Raw genomic sequence first — 20,631 nt, 5'->3', positions numbered from 1 at the left:
TTCTAGTTGCCCATGGAAACCAATCAGAGCTCAGCTTTAATTTCATAAACAGCTGAGGGGAAAAGAAAGCTGAGCTCTGATTGGTTGTAATGGGCGACTAGAATAGTTCTACTCTAAGGGACTTATGATGAATCTCCCCCATATATTCTGTGTGTCAGAAGGTTACATCACAAATACATAAATACCCTGGCCTATGAGCATGACTCTTATGTCTGTACTGGAAGACAAATTCTGTAGGTTCCCGGCTGTTTGGATTCAGGTCTACAATAAAATTAGTTTGAGTGGGAGTTCTGGCTTCACTGCCTAACAAACTTCCTACTTTAACAGAAATAAGATGGATGCCGTGTGCATTGTTCGCTCAGCAGAAGTGTTTCCCTGCCTTTGGATGCTGACGCCGTCATGTAGTATAGCCAGAGCAGCAAGAGAAAACATCAGCATCTGGAGTTGAAGCAACTCTCCTGCTGAGAACATGGTGCCAACAGCAACATCATCTTCTCTCCCTTGAAGATGGCTACTGTGCCGCACTTTCAGGAGGAGACTTCCCCGCCTCCTGATGGTGTCAGCTCGCTGCGTGTCCATAAAAAGTGTCTCGGCGTGTCAAAGGTTAGTCATCACTGGATTAAGAGGACCTGGGCCACCAAGGCATGTAAGAAGTTACTGTCATTCTATGAAAGGATCTCCCAGCACATAGTCCACTGTATAGGAAGAACCTAAAGTCTCTCATTAAAAAATAAAAAAGAAATATTGCACAGGGGGGCTCACGATCTAATCAACATACCAGTATGTTTTGGACTTTATCACTGCTTACCTTTGCATTGGATAACCTACTTCACTATTTTACCTAAAATTAAAAAAACATGCTGACCAATACCAAATTGGTAAATGCCAACTATGGCGGGAGCTTCTCTGCTGCAGACGTGTTCAGTGCCCCCTGTCCAGTTTATAAGCAGGAGGGATCTTATAGCAATCTATAATCCACATACCAGGAGTCCCTATTTGTTTTTATACGTCTTTCTCTTATAATCTGGGGTAGAGGCAGGGGAAGAGCTGCCCCTGCTAATCTTAGAAAACCTGTAATGATTGTTGTAATTACAAGAACAAGATGACTGACGCGCCCAGGATAAACAGCAGAGGGATTATTTTATCTCAAAAACTATAGTTATTGACTATGGAGAAAAGACGGCTTAGGAATGACCCAATTACTGTGTACAAATGCATGACCGGTCCATACAGATGTCCATGTATTTTTATTTCATACCCACGTCAACAGAGGCATTTAGTCCGTTTAAGAGAAGGAGGTTTTATAGACTAAAAAGGGACGAAACATGTATAGGAGTCATTGCTAGAGAATCATTCAGATACATTGTAAGGATAAACGGTTGTGTGTACAAGACGGGAACCAGTATTTCTTGCCATTATATTGCCTGTGTACCACATTATTGAGTATTTTTACCCAAATGTCAGCTGTCTATGAATCGCTATTAGCTGTTGTACTATTATATATCGCGTATATACTCGAGTATAAGCCGAGACCCCTAATTTTAACACCAAAAACTGGGAAAACCTATTGACTCGAGTATAAGCCTAGGGTGGGAAATGCATTGGTCACAGACCCCCCCCAGTATATAGCCAGCCAGCCCCCTATAGTATACAGCCTGCCCCTGTAGTATACAGCCTGCCCCCAGTAGTATACAGCCAGCCCAGCCTGCCCCCAGCAGTATACAGCCAGCCCAGCCTGTCCCCAGTAGTATACAGCTTATGTACTCACCCTCCCAGTGGCCCCGATGCGCAGCGCTGCTCCCCCGATGTGAGCGCGCCTGTCTTCTGTCTTCTCTAACATCGTGCTGGGCGCCGCCATTGTTCTCTCCCTCGCCTAGTATAATGTCAGCAGCGGCGCGTCATACTATGCGCCTGCCGCCCGGGAGAGAACAATGGCGGCGCCAGGCACGATTTTAGAGAAGACAGAAGACATGCGCGGAAGCCAGAAGAGGACCCGCGCGGACATCGGGGGAGCAGCGCTGCACATCGGGGCCACCAGAGGGTGAGTATATACGTTTATTATTTTTTAAGTCCTATTTTTTCATGTATTGACTCGTGTATAAGCCAAGGGGACGTTTTTCAGCACATTTTTTTGCTGAAAAACTTGGCTTATACACGAGTATATACGGTATTTCCTTCTATGAGATGCAAGGGTGAGATGCAATATCTGTAAGGATAATGCTTTGGCGAGATGCAGTCAGTCAATCTCGGCAGACCAGTGTGTATCCAGCAGAAATCTGTGTGATAAAATTGTTTTATAAATCAAGGTGGGAAAGGAGGAAAACGTCTGGATACATGGAGAATAAAAATTTCTCTTTTCTTATATTAGTCCATACAATATGGCAGTGATGGCGAACCTTTTAGAGATCGAGTGCTCAAATTACAACCAAAAGCCACATAATTTTTCACAAAATGCCAATTTAAAATAAATGGCTTATTGCTCCCTGCTTTGTCACAGGTTTCAAACGTATTGGCGTCCTGAGGACACCAATACAGTAGAGAGAAGGAGATATTCAGATTATCATTGTAGCTTTCCTTTAAGGTCCACTTAACAGCATGAATCAAAGGCCCGGAGAAGGGTCCCCAATGATAATCCGGTTCTTTCCACACCTCCTTGCTCCTCTTGCACTTCAAGTCACTTTAGAATAGCACTGAACGTGGCACGTCTTGGGATGCCTGTGACTGCAGGAGGAAGTCATGAGAACTGAATGGCTGGGTAATGGCTTGGGTGCCCACATAGTGGGCTCCAAGTGCCACCTCTGGCACCCGTGCCATAGGTTCGCCACCACTGCTATAAGGGAATCAACGTTGGAGGAAAAAACTATATCTTCAATAAATACCTAAGGTTTTTCTACAACGCTACCAGGGCTATAGACCGGTGTGAAGTAATATTACACTTGGCTCTTCTATTCAGTGTCCGCACAGAGATAGACTAGAGATGGTAGAAGAAACGTATGAAATAAATTAGCTACAATGTGCAGAGTCTTAAAGTCATTATTTGCCTGTGTTTTTTAGTCTTCATCTATCTTTGTGGCTGTGGGAGGTGGATGAGAAATTAACAGACGGAAGAACATATTTGCAGGAACAGATGATTACCTAATAGTCATTATGACTGTCAAGTGTTATTTAAAGTAGAACAACATTTTAATAAGTCTTGTTTATTGTCAAGTATCTTGTTGAGGCCAGATCCTCATAGGGCTCACTTGTTGCGTTTTGTGGGAAGCTACCGTCTGCGTCTGTGGGCAGTATGTTATAGAGCAGGAGGATTTTTCTAATTTTATAGAAAAAGATATTTTATAATTTACCATTTTTATCTCTGCTCTTATCATGTTGAGAAGTTTCCTATAAAACTATATAACATTTTCATCTAATCATAACATTTAGACCCGATTTATCACTTCCAGCTAATTTTTCCTTCTGGCAGAACATTATTGAGAGGCACAAATAATTACCAGTGATCCCGTGTGTCAACATTAAAGAACACCCGTGCCGGGATCGAGGAGAAGACAGCTACAAGCAAATATGTGTAGTTACATTTTACCGTACTAACAAATCGTGGTAGATGTCCATTAACAATATGGCAAAATGACTGGGAATTTATCCGCAGCTTTTTTGCAATGGGTTTCTTTTTAACTTGAGGCATGGATCACGTCAACCAATCTTTCTCGTCAGTAACCGGGCTGTGTGTGCATTTATTTATTGGGAAAGGTCTCTGTGAAACCCACACTTACAAATTCCAGCAAAGTACAAGAATTGTAATGCCGATGCTATTCTGATCTGCCTCCCAGCGAGCCAGTCCAGTCAGTTGGCTAGGTGTGAACACGGAGCTATGAAAGTTACAAAAAACAGTCCCAAAATGTTTATGCAAAGAAAAATAGAGACATGCACTCACCAACTAAAATCCAAAGTCCTTTAAATCAGGCCATGCAAGACAATAGAGCATGCCAGACACACAGTGAACAAGTGACCGGTCATTTTGCACCAACAGCGCTTTCTCTGGTTCACATATGAGAGGAAGCGCTGTTAGCGCCAAATGCCCTGGCGCTCTCTTCACTGTGTGCCTGGCATGCTCTATTGTCTTGCCTGACCGAAATAAAAGAAGTTTGGATTTTAGTCAATGAGTGCACGTTTTTATTTTTCTTTGACATCATAAACAAACAAACAAACAAACAAACAAACAAACAAACAATCTCTAGTTTTGACTTTTTAATCAATGTAAACCATCACATCTGCAAAAAAACAAAAACTGATGGCTTGCATTGATAAGGCAGAACACCTGGTTCCCCAGGGAAAAAAAAATTGACTGCACACAAATGTCAACATTTTTTTTTGCATATTCAGACTTCTAGTGTCAGCAGTGGAAGAAAACAGGATACGGTCTTAATTGTTTTACCATGGCTCACCATTAAAACATTTAAAAGGACATCTACCATCAGAATGAAGGATTGTAAACCAAGCGCACTGATATAATGGTGTGGAACTAGTACTTGGGGACCATCTGCCAATATTCAACTGCAGACAAATACAGCTCCCTTTACTTTCACCTTCAGGGGCAGGAGAAAGTTATACACAATCCTTTGCTGAAACGATGACAGAGAGAGAGAGAGACTGACAGACAGTGGTTGTGTGTGACTCGGCACTACTACATTATTAACCACTCCCTCATTCATGAGGAAGGCTGGATTCTATGGCACCAAGGTGGCCTATGGAGGGCGGAGAGGTGAAGAGCACTCACACCTTCTCCTCACGGTCCTGTGCGCGTCTGAATGTACCCAAAGCCATAGAAGTAATTGACCTTTTAAAAGAGGCACATTCTTTATGGAAATTGTGATATTAGCGTGAACAAAGCTTTGTATAGTGACTGCTATAAAACTGAAAAAAAGAAAAAGGAACATCACTGTATTATTACTGTACACAAAAACTTACAGTACTGACCATACAAAACACTTTAATCTACCAGCAGACTGTACAGGTAGGTAAGTCTCACTGGTGAATCATGTAAGGACCGTTGGTCATGTAAGAAGAAGGCAAAGCTGTGGATTATTATAATCTGAGAATGGAATAAAAAGAGAAAATGTGGCTCCGCACTGAAAATGTCAGGCTGCTTCTCAACTACAATATTAAGCTAAATAAATACGCAGAACAAACAAAGCCATGGATTCAACTAAATTTCATTATGAAAATATTTCAACATATTTTTATAGAATAAAAGCTGAGAATGTGTCGGTAAACAAACCCTACAGCGAAAACTGTTCAGTATGAGCTTTTTGTGCTACCCAAGTGTATTTTACAGAACAAATAGTAACATAATAGCATATACAGTCAGTTCATGAGCTGCTACACATGCTGTGTTATTATAAAAGCTATGACATCACAACCATCCAGATGATGTCATTATACAGATTGGCCTGGGGTACGGGGGAGTGACAAGTCAGCAATGAGACGGTGACATCACAGGGCAGCAAATATGAGACCCAGTAAAAGGTTGGGTAATAGTAAATGACTCCAGTCCATACAATCTACTGGTCTGGATACTGCGCTACTACTTCCTGAGAGGAAACTATTCACAATTTGTGTTATCTCAACACCACTGATAATTTCCTGGCCAACTGAGGAGGAAACACTTTCATTCACTACATAAGTAATCGGGAGCAAATCCTGCAGCGTTCAGCAACAAAAGAAGATTTCCCTGACTGGTGGGTAAAGTATGTAGAAAAACGCAAAAAGCGGCAGCAGTTCACCAAAGGTGAAACAAAACTAGAGATGGATTTTTACTTTCCTTTTTTAAGTGCAACCTTTAAATTGGAAAAATGTTTTGGTGTACAACCTGTGTAAGGTGTCTTTTTTTTTCTGGGATGACGTGAGATTTGCATTGCCGCGATCTTGGGGACTTTAGGACATAGGACATTTTGACCACTTTTTATTTAATTTTTTGTGCTTCAAAATGGCAAAAAAGAGCAATTTGGATACCATTTTCCATAACAGGGTTCAGCAGTGGGAATAATCGCTTTTATTTTGATAGATTAAGCATTTTGGGATGCGGCAACAACTAACATGTTTATGATTGAACCCAAACTATACTGATGGTAATTAAATGCTGTGGGAGGCTTTCCCCATGGGATTTATGTGGTTACACTCGTGATCCGAGCCCTCTCTATACCCCCCCTGACGCTGCCATGGTGTACTATTCTGTCATGCATTGTTAAGGTCATTACTTTATCATACAAAGATGGTTTGGGCAACTGTATGTACACACACAGGGTCCTGACCTTAACTCCATCCACATAAAAAAAAAAAAAAAAACAGCAACAACGGCGCTAATACACTCTCACTATAGCAAGTTTAGTAAAAAAAAAGTTCCAATAAAATGTATTCTTTAAAAAATGTATATAGCAATAAGCAACAAAATCAGTATAATGCATTTTGGGTCTTAAACCACTTTTTTATGGTTCAGAGCTATTGACGGCAAAAAATTCTTGCGGTTTTGGGATACCGTGGCATGAGTTTAACTGGGATCTGACATCTTTTCACCCCCAGTGGGGTTACCGTATATCCATTGCATCAAGTTTTACTTAGGCGAGCACCCAATTTAGAATTTTACAATGGGACCAGTTCCTTCACATTATTACACAAGGCAATGTCCTCTCTGTACGTTTCCTTTTTTTTTGCTTTATGCTCTTATAACAGCTTTGGGATAAACAAGCCCTCTTGTCCAATATCAGTGCCTGGCCCAACAGCTTTTTCCCATAATTCCCATTAAATAAAAGTTCCCATAGAAACACTGCAAAAACTTTAATACGAAATTCCCAAACTTCAATACTTTTAAAACTTTTAAACTTTCAATACAAAATTCCAAAAAGCTGTTTTGCTGTAAAGGGCAACCAGATCCATGGCCTATTGACAGGTGTTCCAATCCTTTTGTCCAAATAGTCCATGTTATCTGCCTCTCCAATCCCACAATTCAACGCTTCAGCAATGCAATATAATACAATATGGCACATTTCATGGCTATACTGGCAGATTTCTCAGCACAAATTATGCATGAAATGATTGATTTTGTGGCCGGGGCTGCAGGAGAAGACTATTTCGAGGTTATTCGCTGCACGTACGGAAACAGATTCTTGATCAAAACCTCTAAATTCTAAATCGCCATCATAATCATTAAAAGTATGTCATGTGACAGGGATGGCACTAGGTTTGTTGGGAAAAAAAAATTGTATTACATGACTGATACAAGACTGTGCAAGGATAATCAGGCGTTTTTTATAGAGCGGTCTAGACTGCATTAGCGGTGGTACCCCTGGAATAAGCAGTGACTGTGACCCATGCCTCAAGCAGGGGATGCTGGGATATGTGAAATTGGGGCCTGGCAGAATAATAATGGCTCTGGAAAGTAGGGAGCCCTAATAAAAGCTGTTCTGTACTACAAATAGTGTACGTGTATATTCATGTAATCACAAGGTAATTGGACTTTTTAATTAGATTAATTAAACTACATTCCTAAACATAAACCTAAATCTGTGGGATTACGGTCACGATAGGGCCGTGACATACTTTGGGCACATAATAGACAACTTGCTGATTTTTCTATGTTGACTCCATGTAACAGTCACGACTATGGACTATGTGATTGTATATAGTTTTTATTCTTACGAAATGTTTGCTGTATCTGTGGCAACTTATTTAATGTGCCGGCTGTTCATGAAGAATTACTAAGGATTTTTTTTTTGGTCTCTGATTACCTTGTTGTGAAGAAGAAAGTTTACCAAAATGCTTAGTTGTCATAGGAACCAGACTCCTTGACGTCAGATGCAATACTGGTGGCATCCGACCTCTATTATTTACAAAACTCATTTGCATTGTATTGTGCTTTGTTATTCTTTCAGTAGGACTTTGGGTTTTCTTCTGCTTACAGAACTGGATGGAGGAGCACTACAGGAATCTCAGCTATAAGGATGTGGTCACACGGTGTGGTCTTGGTGCGATTTTAAACGCACCGAAACGCGTGTGTTCGGCTGGTTTGAATCCGGTTTTCTTTATTTGTGGAAGTGTAAGCAGCTGTGAAAATGTTAACCACACAACTCCAGGCACATGTCTGACCATTTCAAAACCATTTACATGACTGTCTGCAAGAGTACCTGACCACACCATCAGGACCAGGCGGCGCTGGACAAGGGACCAGTGGGCCTTAGTGCTGTTCACTGATCCACCCTGAACAGAGTGGGCAGGTGTGTCTAGTCAATACCAAATTGACCTATGCTTTATGTACAGTACAGTGAGAAGCCCATACTGACGGAATAACATTAATAATCCAGGCATTGTGCCTCTACATGAACAACACAGGTCTAATGTCATCTTCATGGATGTCATTGCGCCGACTCATTGAGGTCACATCATTGGGGAACAGGTAATGGAGACTAGTGCACCTCAAATGGCGTGTCCTGCTCTTACTCTAGATTCGAATCACATTTAATACCTTTTTTTAAAATCTCTGTTTAGATGCTAATAACTCTGTACCCCAGAATCCCAACTCAACAGAGAATTAGTCAACTTGAGAGCGTGAGACATTGTTGTGAACCTCTAAGTGTTGGAAGTGAAGGCCTCATGCCAAGTTCAGGAGACATGGATATTTTTGTGACATTCTACATTTGTAAAGTGGCAGCACCACCAGGATGTGATACTATTTTATACAGTGCCAATAGATAGATAGATGTGTGTGTGTAATATATAATATATCAGTGCCTGGCCCAACAGCTTTTTCCCATAATATATATATACACATACATATACACATACATACATGACACAAAGTATAATTACGATTTCACACCTAGGAGTGTATACATTATTTGCATTGCTATATTAGAGCTGACAGTCAAATTTGTGCCCACGTTGCAGGCAAGTCACAGAAACAACAAAGTAAATGAATGTGTCTGAGGAACAATGCCAAATCTTTCAGATCTCCAGCAACACTCCACTATGTGCTAACATGATGCTTCTAAATATTCATTCAGCAAGTCATGACAATAGACGCTCATACCTCTGTGTTATTCACTCATCTGTCAACAAATGTAAATCACTAGAAATAAACTTTATATTAGTTCTTTAAAATATTCCTGAAAGCTTCATTTAACCCCTTACCGACGTGTGAGATACAATATCTGTTCGTAACAAGTGGGCTGCGGGTGTATGGAGAGGGCTCATGGGCTGAGCCCTCTCCATACAAGGTGGGCGTTTGCTACATGTTGCAGCAAATACCCACCAGTAACACCCACGATCAGTGCTAGCCATCTTGGCAGGGGAGTGACGACCTGTCATCATGCCAGCGTCGGGTCTTTGTAAGACCCGAGGCTGTGTAGTTTAATACCATCAATCACCATTAAAAAAAAATTAAAAAATAGTAATATGGATAACAAATATAAGAAGATTACCACAGTCATAGTGACTGGATGTATGAGTAATAGTAAATTATGATGGATTATAATGGTAGATTTCCTCTCTAAAAATGGAAAACAGAAACCTCAACTGCAAGTATTAAAATGAGTCTCTAAGATGCCTAGGACATCTTTAGTATTTTTATATGTTTTTACATTGGACCACGGCTACACTTCATGGATAGGAGTTGTGTTTGTCCAGGATGTGGATGTCTTCGTTCTCACATATCAGCATTGGGATATTCTAACTCAGAACAAAAGAAAACCTCCAATCCTTTATGTGACAATCGCTCCAAAGTGTACAAATATTTTTGTATGACTTCCCTGATAAGCTGTCATATCTGTGGACATGAGAAGTAACACCAGCGCGTATGTGATTTCTATAAGCAAAGTTTAGGCTAGTGAATAGAGAGTACGATGGTGACAGGAGACAGGACGCTCTGTTCCTTTATCCTCCGTCACTCTTGTAGCAGAATACAGCACATTGCTAAGGAGGGCTAAATAGCAATGTTGTGATGAGATACAAACTACAGTAACTAAGTTTCTGAATCAGCCTGTGTCACTTTCTGTCCGTGTTTCTTTTATTCTCTCTCACGCATCCTTTCCGCTTTCTCCATAGACTTCTATTGGTGGCTGTAATCTGATGCCTCTATGAGCTGTTGTCCAACTTGGGAGACCAAGATGGAAATCATCAAAGGCATCAAATCTCACTAAATGTCTTCTAACTAACTTTAACAAAAGTTTGTCGAAACACTACCAACCTATAAAGCAAAACTACATTTTTGAAGCAATATTTTTTTATTGCATCCGTTAATAGTGCAAGTGATTATAAAAAAAACCCTTTAATTTACTTGCTTGAATAAAACCGCTTCTTATGGTTTTTTTGCAGCTTCTCTATCTTGTAGTGAACAATGTTTATGTACACATATGTCTACACAACATGGAGATAAAGGAAGGAGGCTAAATATTAACTATTTCCAGAACTAGAGAATATTTCACTTGCTGATTACGCTCTCTTAGATAATGGGTTGTCATTAGACTCTATCAGGCTCCTTTATCTCTCATTGGATTGTCATTGGATACAGGATAAGGAGGGAGCTGATATACAGATACTGCTTAAAGCACAACTGTAAAGTTTTTTCTATAGCTGCAACATTTCTCTATTATACATTCAATACCCTATTGCAGCTGTTTCGCTGCTGTCTCAGCCCTCTCCTAATCAAGTTAAGAAGGATCCATAGTGATGTGTGGTTTGCAAACGAGCCGGCTCTACGGCTCCCTGCAGTGAGCCAATGGCTCACTTAAACCCACCCCTAACCAGTTCACCATGTTCCGATAGAATCGGGTTAAAAGTGGTGTGAAATGGTGGACTGCGGCTTCCTATTATACATGTAATAGGGAGCCGTTTAGGAGTCGGCTTATCTTAGTGAGCAGAGCCCAAAGATGCAGTGCACTAAGAAGAGCCAGACTTCCCATCACTAATGCATACTGTGTAAGAGGAAGGAACAGGGCATGCAGGCAGACTACAAGGCTCATAGAAGGGTGGAGGGTGTTGCTATGCACTGTGCGAGTTCTGGCATTGCTTAGTGATTACAGGAAGCAGCTCCATCATGTCTGCTCTGTCTACACTCTGCTATTATGTTCCATCTCCTCCCCCTGCAGCTGGCAAGTTTAATAAAGAATCTTTTATCCTCCATAAGCCTTCCATGCACACCACCAACTTCTCTCCAGGCTTTGACAAATCTATAATTGGGTTGGTGAAGTGAAGAGGTGGGATCAGCACAGCAACTACATAGGATAAAGGCCATATACTCCAGAGATGCAGAAGTCAACTATCATTGTAGGCCTCCACCAGTCAGATCCTTACAGTAGAGTCTGCAGACAGAAGCCTCTCCTCAGAGCAGGACATATGAAAGCCCACATACAGTTTGCAAAAAAAAAAAACAACAACACATGGAGGACTACCAGACTATGATAACATTTAACCTTTTAGGTGTTAATTCTAAGTAATGTGTGTGGAGAAAACACACTGCAGGGACAGGACGACTGGTTGCAATTGAAGGAAAGATGAATACGGCCAAGTACAGAGATATCCTGGATGAAAACCTCTCCCAGAGGGCTCTGGTCCTCAGAGTGGGCCAAAGTTTCACCTTCCAACAAGACAAAGACCATAAGCACACAGCTAAAATAACAAAGCAGTGACTTTGTGACCATTCTTGACTGGTACAGCCAGAGCAATGACCTAAACCCAATTAAGCATCTCTGGAGAGAGGTGAAAATGGCTTCCACCAATTGTCACAATCCAACCTGAGGGATCTGGAGAGGATCTGCAAGGATGAATGGCAGAGGATCCCCAAATCGAGGTGTGAAAAGCTTGTTGCATCATTCCCAAAAAAATCTCATGGTTGTACTAGCTTAAAAGTGCTTCTACTTAATACTGAGCGATGGGTCTGAATACTTATGACCATGTGATATTGTCTTGCTTGATAAATTAGCAAAAATATCAATATTTCAGTTTTTTTTCTGTTAAGATGGGAGCAGAGTGTACATTAATGACCCCAAAAAACTTTTTTGATGTTACCAATTGGCTGCAATAAAAGAGGGAAAAATTTAAAGGGGGCTGAGTTAACAAGATGCAGGAGAGAATAGATAGAGGCCAAATTGGGTACCACGCGTCAAAGAACATAACATATATACCAAGAAACAGGGACGTGTTATAGGTACTGATACTGTACACAATAGAGGTGACAATGAAGTATCTTTATTAATATTCACATAGTTATAAACCAATTGTGTATGCCAAAATCAATTAAAAACAATTAAAAAGCACTATCCAGTGCTATGTCTCAATATAGCAGCAAAGTCATGTAATGTGCAAGGAAAAAAAGCACTTGTTGCTATAAGCAACCATATGATCAAATGCGAGAAAAATAAGCACAAAGGTTGCTGTCCCCACTACCCTATGTAGTCAAAATGACCAGTGCACGACTAAGAATATATGGTTCGAACAAAATATAATATAGCAATATGAGTAATGCACATGGTAAATATACCATACACATGTAGAGCAAAGACAATGAAAAGATATCACCGAGTGTAGGGTAGATGGGGCTGAATATGAGAGGGGGTGACATAGTACCCAAATTACTACAAAAAGAATCACGACTTAGCTTCCCTCCATTAATGAAGAATTACTGTTTACCGGTTTTTATAGGCAAGTTTTCTATGACATTCTAGTTTGGTTTCTTTTCATCTTTATTGTTGTATTATTTCCCTTTCTTTTCCCGATGACCACTTTTTTTTCCTATTCATATTCAATATACCCCCGGTATATTTTATTTGTATAATTTCTAATTTTTAGGGATTATGTACCTACCTGTCTTTTTCTTCAATACATTTTCTATCACCATTTTTTGTCACAAACTCTTGTCACTAATTTCGTATGCTTTTCTCATGTTTCTTCACAGAATTTCACGCCACAATAATTGGACACGACAGTATGCAGTATGTACTGCTTTAAGCAAAACGGCAGAACAGATCACAGGATGTGTAGCACCTATTCATCACTTGTCGAGAAATTGGACTTATGGAGCTTCCTCTTTAAAAGAACTTATTTTTAAGTTGCATGCATGCATGCAGTGATTGAAATATTTGGGACCACTATAGGCACTTTCCATATCCTTAGAAGTAACTAACCCATCAATAATTATCATGTTCTTTTGCAAATTTTTCCAATATTCGGCCCAAATTCCAGCTTGCTGACTGTACCAAACGTACCTGTCACAGTTCCCTGGCCTCATCTTTGACGCACACAGCGAGTGAGGAGGCTGGGCGTGTGCTTAGCCGTGACGTCGCATGGCTGGCCCAAGTTGGAGGCTGGAGGATTGGGCCGGTCATGTGACCGCGCGGCGGGCGCATGCGCAGATCCCACGCTCAGACGCCAACACCATTACGATCAAGCACCACACAGGTCAGCGAGCAGCACCTTTTTGTATTTAATGGGACCATATTGGGTCTAGAGCCACTTACCCCTTAGGAAGCCACCAGGCTCGGTGGTGGAACGCGTGGGAGAGCCAGCCCCATCTACCCTACATTCGGTGATATCTTTTCATTGTCTTTGCTCTACATGTGTATGGTATATTTACCATGTGCATTACTCATATTGCTATATTATATTTTGTTCGAACCATATATTCTTAGTCGTGCACTGGTCATTTTGACTACATAGGGTAGTGGGGACAGCAACCTTTGTGGTTATTTTTCTCGCATTTGATCATATGGTTGCTTATAGCAACAAGTGCTTATTTTCCTTGCACATTACATGACTTTGCTGCTATATTGAGACATAGCACTGGATAGTGCTTTTTAATTGTTTTTAATTGATATTGGCATACACAATTGGTTTATATCTATGTGAATATTATTAAAGATGCTTCATTGTCACATTTATTGTGTACAGTATCAGTACCTTTAACACGTCCCTTTTTCTTGGTATATAAGATGCAGGAGAGGTTACTATAGAAAATGATTATTTTGTTCAAATTTCCATGACCTAGCTAGTAGACTCAAAATAGTACAGTACAATACAATAAAGCTTTATTGATCACTGAGGAAATTGTGATGTACATGGCTTAAGCATTAACATTACACAAAAGAAAAATCAGAGAAAATCGATGGCTCTTGGTATAAAGGACATCTGAAACCTCGTTGTTCGGGAGATGATCTGCCTATACCGGTCACTTCTTGCGCTCCGTTGTTGGGAGTAGTACTTGGTGCAATGGGTGTATTGTGTTTCCTGCAATGGAAATAAAACTTGCTGCGACTCCTAACCTGCCAAATGCTGTCGATTGGGCTCAGGCTATCACCTGCAATGCTTTGTCACCTTCTGGCGATTTTGTCCTGCCTATTATACTCCTTTTTGATTGACCCTCCCCAGCAGACAATGGCGTAGCATATAATGCTTGTGATGGTAGATTTGTAAAACATCTTTAGGATTTTGTTACAGATGTTGAATGACTTAAGTTTCCTGAGGAAGTACAATCTGGCATACAATCTAGTAGTACTGTGCCGTAAATCTTAAAGTGAACATGAGGGTAGGAGACCGCATCTAATTTGCCACTCACACGGGACACTGCTCTGCGGAGTGAAAGGTAAACTTTCCTCTAACGTTTCTTTTTATCGGAAAAAGACACAGTTTTATTATAAAAACACTATGGCAATGTGCACACTATTCTCTATGGGGTCAAGAGGGAGCCAATAAGGGCTTCTGATGACAGGTTCCCTTTAATGTTGTTTTCTTTTTCCAATTCAAGAAACAATCTTTGCCTTTCTTGCTGATGAGTCACTAGATATAATATAACCTTAGTAAATACTGTGCAGTACACAAGATCCTCTTAAAAGACATAACAAAGTCTCAGTTTCATCATTACAGTAGTGCTAAATATTTGTCCTTTGCTACCTTGACGTTGAATGTTATTTCCTCCATGACGTAGACCCGCTCAGGAAAGGCTTTGGCCACCTCCTCCACACTGTTGAAATACTGCACTGGCTCCTTAATATCCCGATCTTGCTCCAGCAATTTGAACTGTCCTGGAGACAAATGAGAAAGACAAGTGTTGTAAGAGATTGATGTTGGACCACAATTTCCACTGTGTTGTGTGAAATGACTACAGGATTATGCAATGGAACAGTTTTCATCACACAAAGACCATAAATACATCCAGTGTATACAAAACAGCAGCACGGTTATCATATAAATAAAAGGTTTCATAATCCGAATAGCTGTTTATAGGAAATAACAGATTAGTGACCTATGACAGCTCCAGAGGAGGTTAAACAGATGGATGAATGATGCAATTTCCTAGGGGAAACATGCCCCAGATATATACATTTAGAAACTACCGAAAACATGATAATCCAAGGCACAGCCTGCTGCACCACCTGACGTTAGCTATGCCAAGCATCCCAGATTTTATGTAAAAAGGTTCATAGTAAAAGAGCACAATGTTGAATGCAGAAATGCATGAATAATCTGGTATGAACACAGTAGGCATAAGGGAAGTATGCCTTTATCAACCACTATAGAAGCAACTGTCAGGGATCAATTGGTTCGTCATATTAAAATACTACATTTACATAATAATAGTTCAAATCCATTTTACAAGTGGCATAGTTAGAATTTGTGTCCAGGATGAACAATCAGGAACAAGGAGGCAGGACAGTGCAAGTCATTGGTCTGATCAAGTGAGTAGCAAATATGTTTACCATCAGATTTTCTAACATAGCAGCCATGGAAAGGAACCATTTAGGGATAAGGGGAATACTTTTTAATCATATTATTTAATAAAGTATTTATTTTGGGTGGGTTAATTTAAGTGGCGGGTTCTCTTTAACTTTAAATAGGGTGAGTATGACTGTAATATAGGGTCACCCACAATATACTTATCCAGTTAAAGTAGCGTTTCCATCCAATGATCCAATGAAAATTTTGTAACATCATATGTGTATGGATAATTATTTAAATTATTGACACATTTTGGAAGCAGCATTTAGAACACAAACGGATTGCCTTTCTATGAAGTTGCCTTTTGTGGATGTGTATCTCAGTAAAAATTGTAGACTGAGCACCCCATTATAGGACAGGCACTCTTAAAAGGTAATAGGTAAAAGATAAATAGGTTTTTAGCAGGAGTAAGTTATCACTATATCATCCACAGGGTACTTAGAAGGTGCTAATAATACGAGCTGATGCCATTGTCTATTCTACCAGGAGAACAAGTCCAGGTAGACACAGAAGGAGTTAAGAAAAATTGACCTTGGGCCCAAAATGAGATTTCCTCTACATCCGGAATGTGTTGCAATAATTAGTGTAACACAGTGTGGAGAATTGTTGCTATTTGGAAGTAAAATGAGTTCAAAACAATTCCCGTGGGAGGAGGCATTTTATTAGTAGGCGCAGAGCAGTCCAGTGGCACTGCCAATATTTCACTCCGCTAGTTCCATCATATCCTGACAGTGAAAGCCCAGAAATATCCAACCAACAGAAGGAGATTACATTTCATATCTATGGCCCACAACAGGAAATCCCAGGACAGGCTTCTGCTGACTGCTACACGGCCAAAACTCAAAGAGCAAGAAGGAGAAATAATGTAAAGATTTTACTATGATTACTAGATACATAAAAATTCACCTTGGCCAAAGACTAGATCTATAGAATTTTTTTTTTTTACATACACATCAATGGATTGACAGATAAAAAGATGTTGTTGCAATGACTTCAGATGCACTTTTAATGGTCCACTGCAGAAACACCAGTACAGAGAACACATCCAGAATATACAGACTAGTGAGCACACACAGAATATACAGACTGGTGAGCACACACAGAATATACAGACTGGTGAGCACATCCAGAATATACAGACTAGTGAACACATCCAGAATATACAGACTAGTGAACACATCCAGAATATACAGACTAGTGAACACATCCAGAATATACAGACTAGTGAACACATCCAGAGTATACAGACTGGTGAGCACATCCAGAGTATACAGACTGGTGAGCACATCCAGAATATACAGACTAGTGAACACACACAGAATATACAGACTGGTGAACACATACAGAATATACAGACTGGTGAGCACATACAGAATATACAGACTGGTGAGCACATACAGAATATACAGACTGGTGAGCACATTCAGAATATACAGACTGGTGAGCACATTCAGAATATACAGACTGGTGAGCACATTCAGAATATACAGACTGGTGAGCACACACAGAATATACAGACTGGTGAGCACATTCAGAATATACAGACTGGTGAGCACATTCAGAATATACAGACTGGTGAGCACATTCAGAATATACAGACTGGTGAGCACACACAGAATATACAGACTGGTGAGCACACACAGAATATACAGACTGGTGAACACATACAGAATATACAGACTGGTGAGCACACTCAGAATATACAGACTGGTGAGCACACACAGAATATACAGACTGGTGAACACATACAGAATATACAGACTGGTGAGCACATACAGAATATACAGACTGGTGAACACATACAGAATATACAGACTGGTGAGCACATCCAGAATATACAGACTGGTGAGCACATCCAGAATATACAGACTGGTGAGCACATTCAGAATATACAGACTGGTGAGCACATCCAGAATATACAGACTGGGGAACACATCCACGATATACAGACTGGTGAGCACATCCAGAATATACAGACTGGTGAGCACATCCAGAATATACAGACTGGGGAACACATCCAGAATATACAGACTGGGGAACACATCCAGAATATACAGACTGGGGAACACATCCAGAATATACAGACTAGTGAACACATCCAGAATATACAGACTGGTGAGCACATCCAGAATATACAGACTGGGGAACACATACAGAATATACAGACTAGTGAACACATCCAGAATATACAGACTGGTGAGCACATCCAGAATATACAGACTGGGGAACACACACAGAATATACAGACTGGTGAACACATCCAGAGTATACAGGCTGGTGAGCACATCCAGAATATACAGACTGGGGAACACACACAGAATATACAGACTAGTGAGCACATCCAGAATATACAGACTGGTGAACACATCCAGAGTATACAGACTAGTGAACACATCCAGAGTATACAGACTAGTGAACACATCCAGAATATACAGACTGGTGAACACATCCAGAATATACAGACTGGTGAACACATCCAGAATATACAGACTAGTGAGCACATCCAGAGTATACAGACTGGTGAGCACATCCAGAGTATACAGACTGGTGAGCACATCCAGAGTATACAGACTGGTGAGCACATCCAGAGTATACAGACTGGTGAGCACATCCAGAATATACAGACTAGTGAACACACACAGAATATACAGACTGGTGAACACATACAGAATATACAGACTGGTGAGCACATACAGAATATACAGACTGGGGAACACACACAGAATATACAGACTGGTGAGCACATCCAGAATATACAGACTGGGGAACACACACAGAATATACAGACTGGTGAGCACATCCAGAATATACAGACTAGTGAACACACACAGAATATACAGACTGGTGAGCACATCCAGAATATACAGACTGGGGAACACACACAGAATATACAGACTGGTGAGCACATCCAGAATATACAGACTAGTGAACACATCCAGAGTATACAGACTAGTGAACACATCCAGAGTATACAGACTAGTGAACACATCCAGAATATACAGACTGGTGAACACATCCAGAGTATACAGGCTGGTGAGCACACACAGAATATACAGACTAGTGAACACATCCAGAATATACAGACTGGTGAGCACATCCAGAGTATACAGGCTGGTGAGCACATCCAGAATATACAGACTGGTGAGCACATACAGAATATACAGACTGGTGAACACATCCTGAATATACAGACTGGGGAACACATCCTGAATATACAGACTGGGGAACACATCTAGAATATACAGACTGGTGAACACATCCAGAATATACAGAATTGTGAACTCATCCAGAATATACAGACTGGTGAACACATCCAGAATATACAGACTGGTGAACACATCCAGAATATACAGACTGGTGAACACATCCAGAATATACAGACTGGTGAACACATCCAGAATATACAGACTGGGGAACACACACAGAATATACAGACTAGTGAACGCATCCAGAATATACAGACTGGGGAACACATCCAGAATATACAGACTGGTGAGCACATCCAGAATATACAGACTGGGGAACACATCCAGAATATACAGACTGGTGAGCACATCCAGAATATACAGACTGGTGAGCACATCCAGAATATACAGACTAGTGAACACATCCAGAATATACAGACTGGTGAACACATCTAGAATATACAGACTGGGGAACACATCCAGAATATACAGACTGGGGAACACATACAGAATATACAGACTGGTGAGCACATCCAGAATATACAGACTGGGGAACACATACAGAATATACAGACTGGTGAACACATATAGAATATACAGACTGGTGAGCACATACAGAATATACAGACTGGTGAACACATCCAGAATATACAGACTGGTGAGCACATACAGAATATACAGACTGGGGAACACATACAGAATATACAGACTGGGGAACACATACAGAATATACAGACTGGGGAACACACACAGAATATACAGACTGGGGAACACATCCAGAATATACAGACTGGGGAACACATCCAGAATATACAGACTGGTGAGCACACGCAGAATATACAGACTGGTGAACACATACAGAATATACAGACTGGGGAACACATCCAGAATATACAGACTGGTGAACACATACAGAATATACAGACTGGGGAACACACACAGAATATACAGACTGGTAAACACATAGAATGGATTCCTGCTAAATTCTCATTTTACTGCCCCCATTGTATTTGCCAGCCAATTTGATTATCAATAAACACTCTGCTCCATGCATTATCATTTTGTGTCCATAAAGGGATATTTCTGGTCCTAATACCTTTTTGATTACCATCATAATCCATCATGATAAACCAGGGGCACTTACACAAAGATCCAGGTTGTGACTGTGTTAATCTTCTTATATTTGGTATCCATGGCATTCTGCCTTCTATAATCAACTTTTCAGATTATGCTAATAAACCAGCATGGTTCCCTGCTGCAGCTTCACATGCTGTTACACTGTGAAAGGAACACTTCTCCAGGCAAGGGGGGGGGGGGTGAGACCATGTAACTGCATCTAAAGCTTCAGCACAGGGGGGGCACTAGAAACACCCACTCTTTAACATAATTTAAAAGTTGATTTTAGAAGTAAAGTGGCCATAAATAATAAATATAACAATGTTAGCACAGTCACGGTGTCTGGATCTATGAGTAAACTTTACTTTGATAAAATACATGCATACCTACACATCTTACCATTGTACTTTTTCTAAACGGTAGTATACTCCTCTCTCAAGAACACTAAGCTGAAGCAAGAGACCAGCGCTGAACTTATTGGTCACTATGAAGACTGGCTTCAGGCTGCGGCATCTGTGCTGGAGCATTATACTCGTGGGAAGAAGCCGTACAATACACTGCAGCTGGGAAGATA

At 40.6% G+C, this 20,631-nt stretch overlaps 1 protein-coding gene across 2 annotated transcripts in view; it reads right to left on the bottom strand.

Moving 5' to 3' along the window:
- Positions 1-20,631, bottom strand: part of GAREM1 (GRB2 associated regulator of MAPK1 subtype 1) — an 84,199-nt gene that overhangs the window by 12,058 nt on the left and 51,510 nt on the right. For both annotated transcript variants that reach the window (XM_072152008.1, XM_072152007.1), the window contains exon 3: positions 14,932-15,062. In XM_072152008.1, the coding sequence (XP_072008109.1) occupies positions 14,932-15,062 (131 nt within the window). The remainder of the gene's footprint in view (positions 1-14,931; positions 15,063-20,631) is intronic.

The sequence above is a fragment of the Engystomops pustulosus genome, chromosome 5 (genome assembly GCF_040894005.1).
Source record: "Engystomops pustulosus chromosome 5, aEngPut4.maternal, whole genome shotgun sequence".
NCBI classification, from domain to species: Eukaryota; Metazoa; Chordata; class Amphibia; order Anura; family Leptodactylidae; genus Engystomops; species Engystomops pustulosus.
Note: the sequence above shows the minus strand (reverse complement) of the source record. Positions and strands in the feature narration are given on the sequence as shown.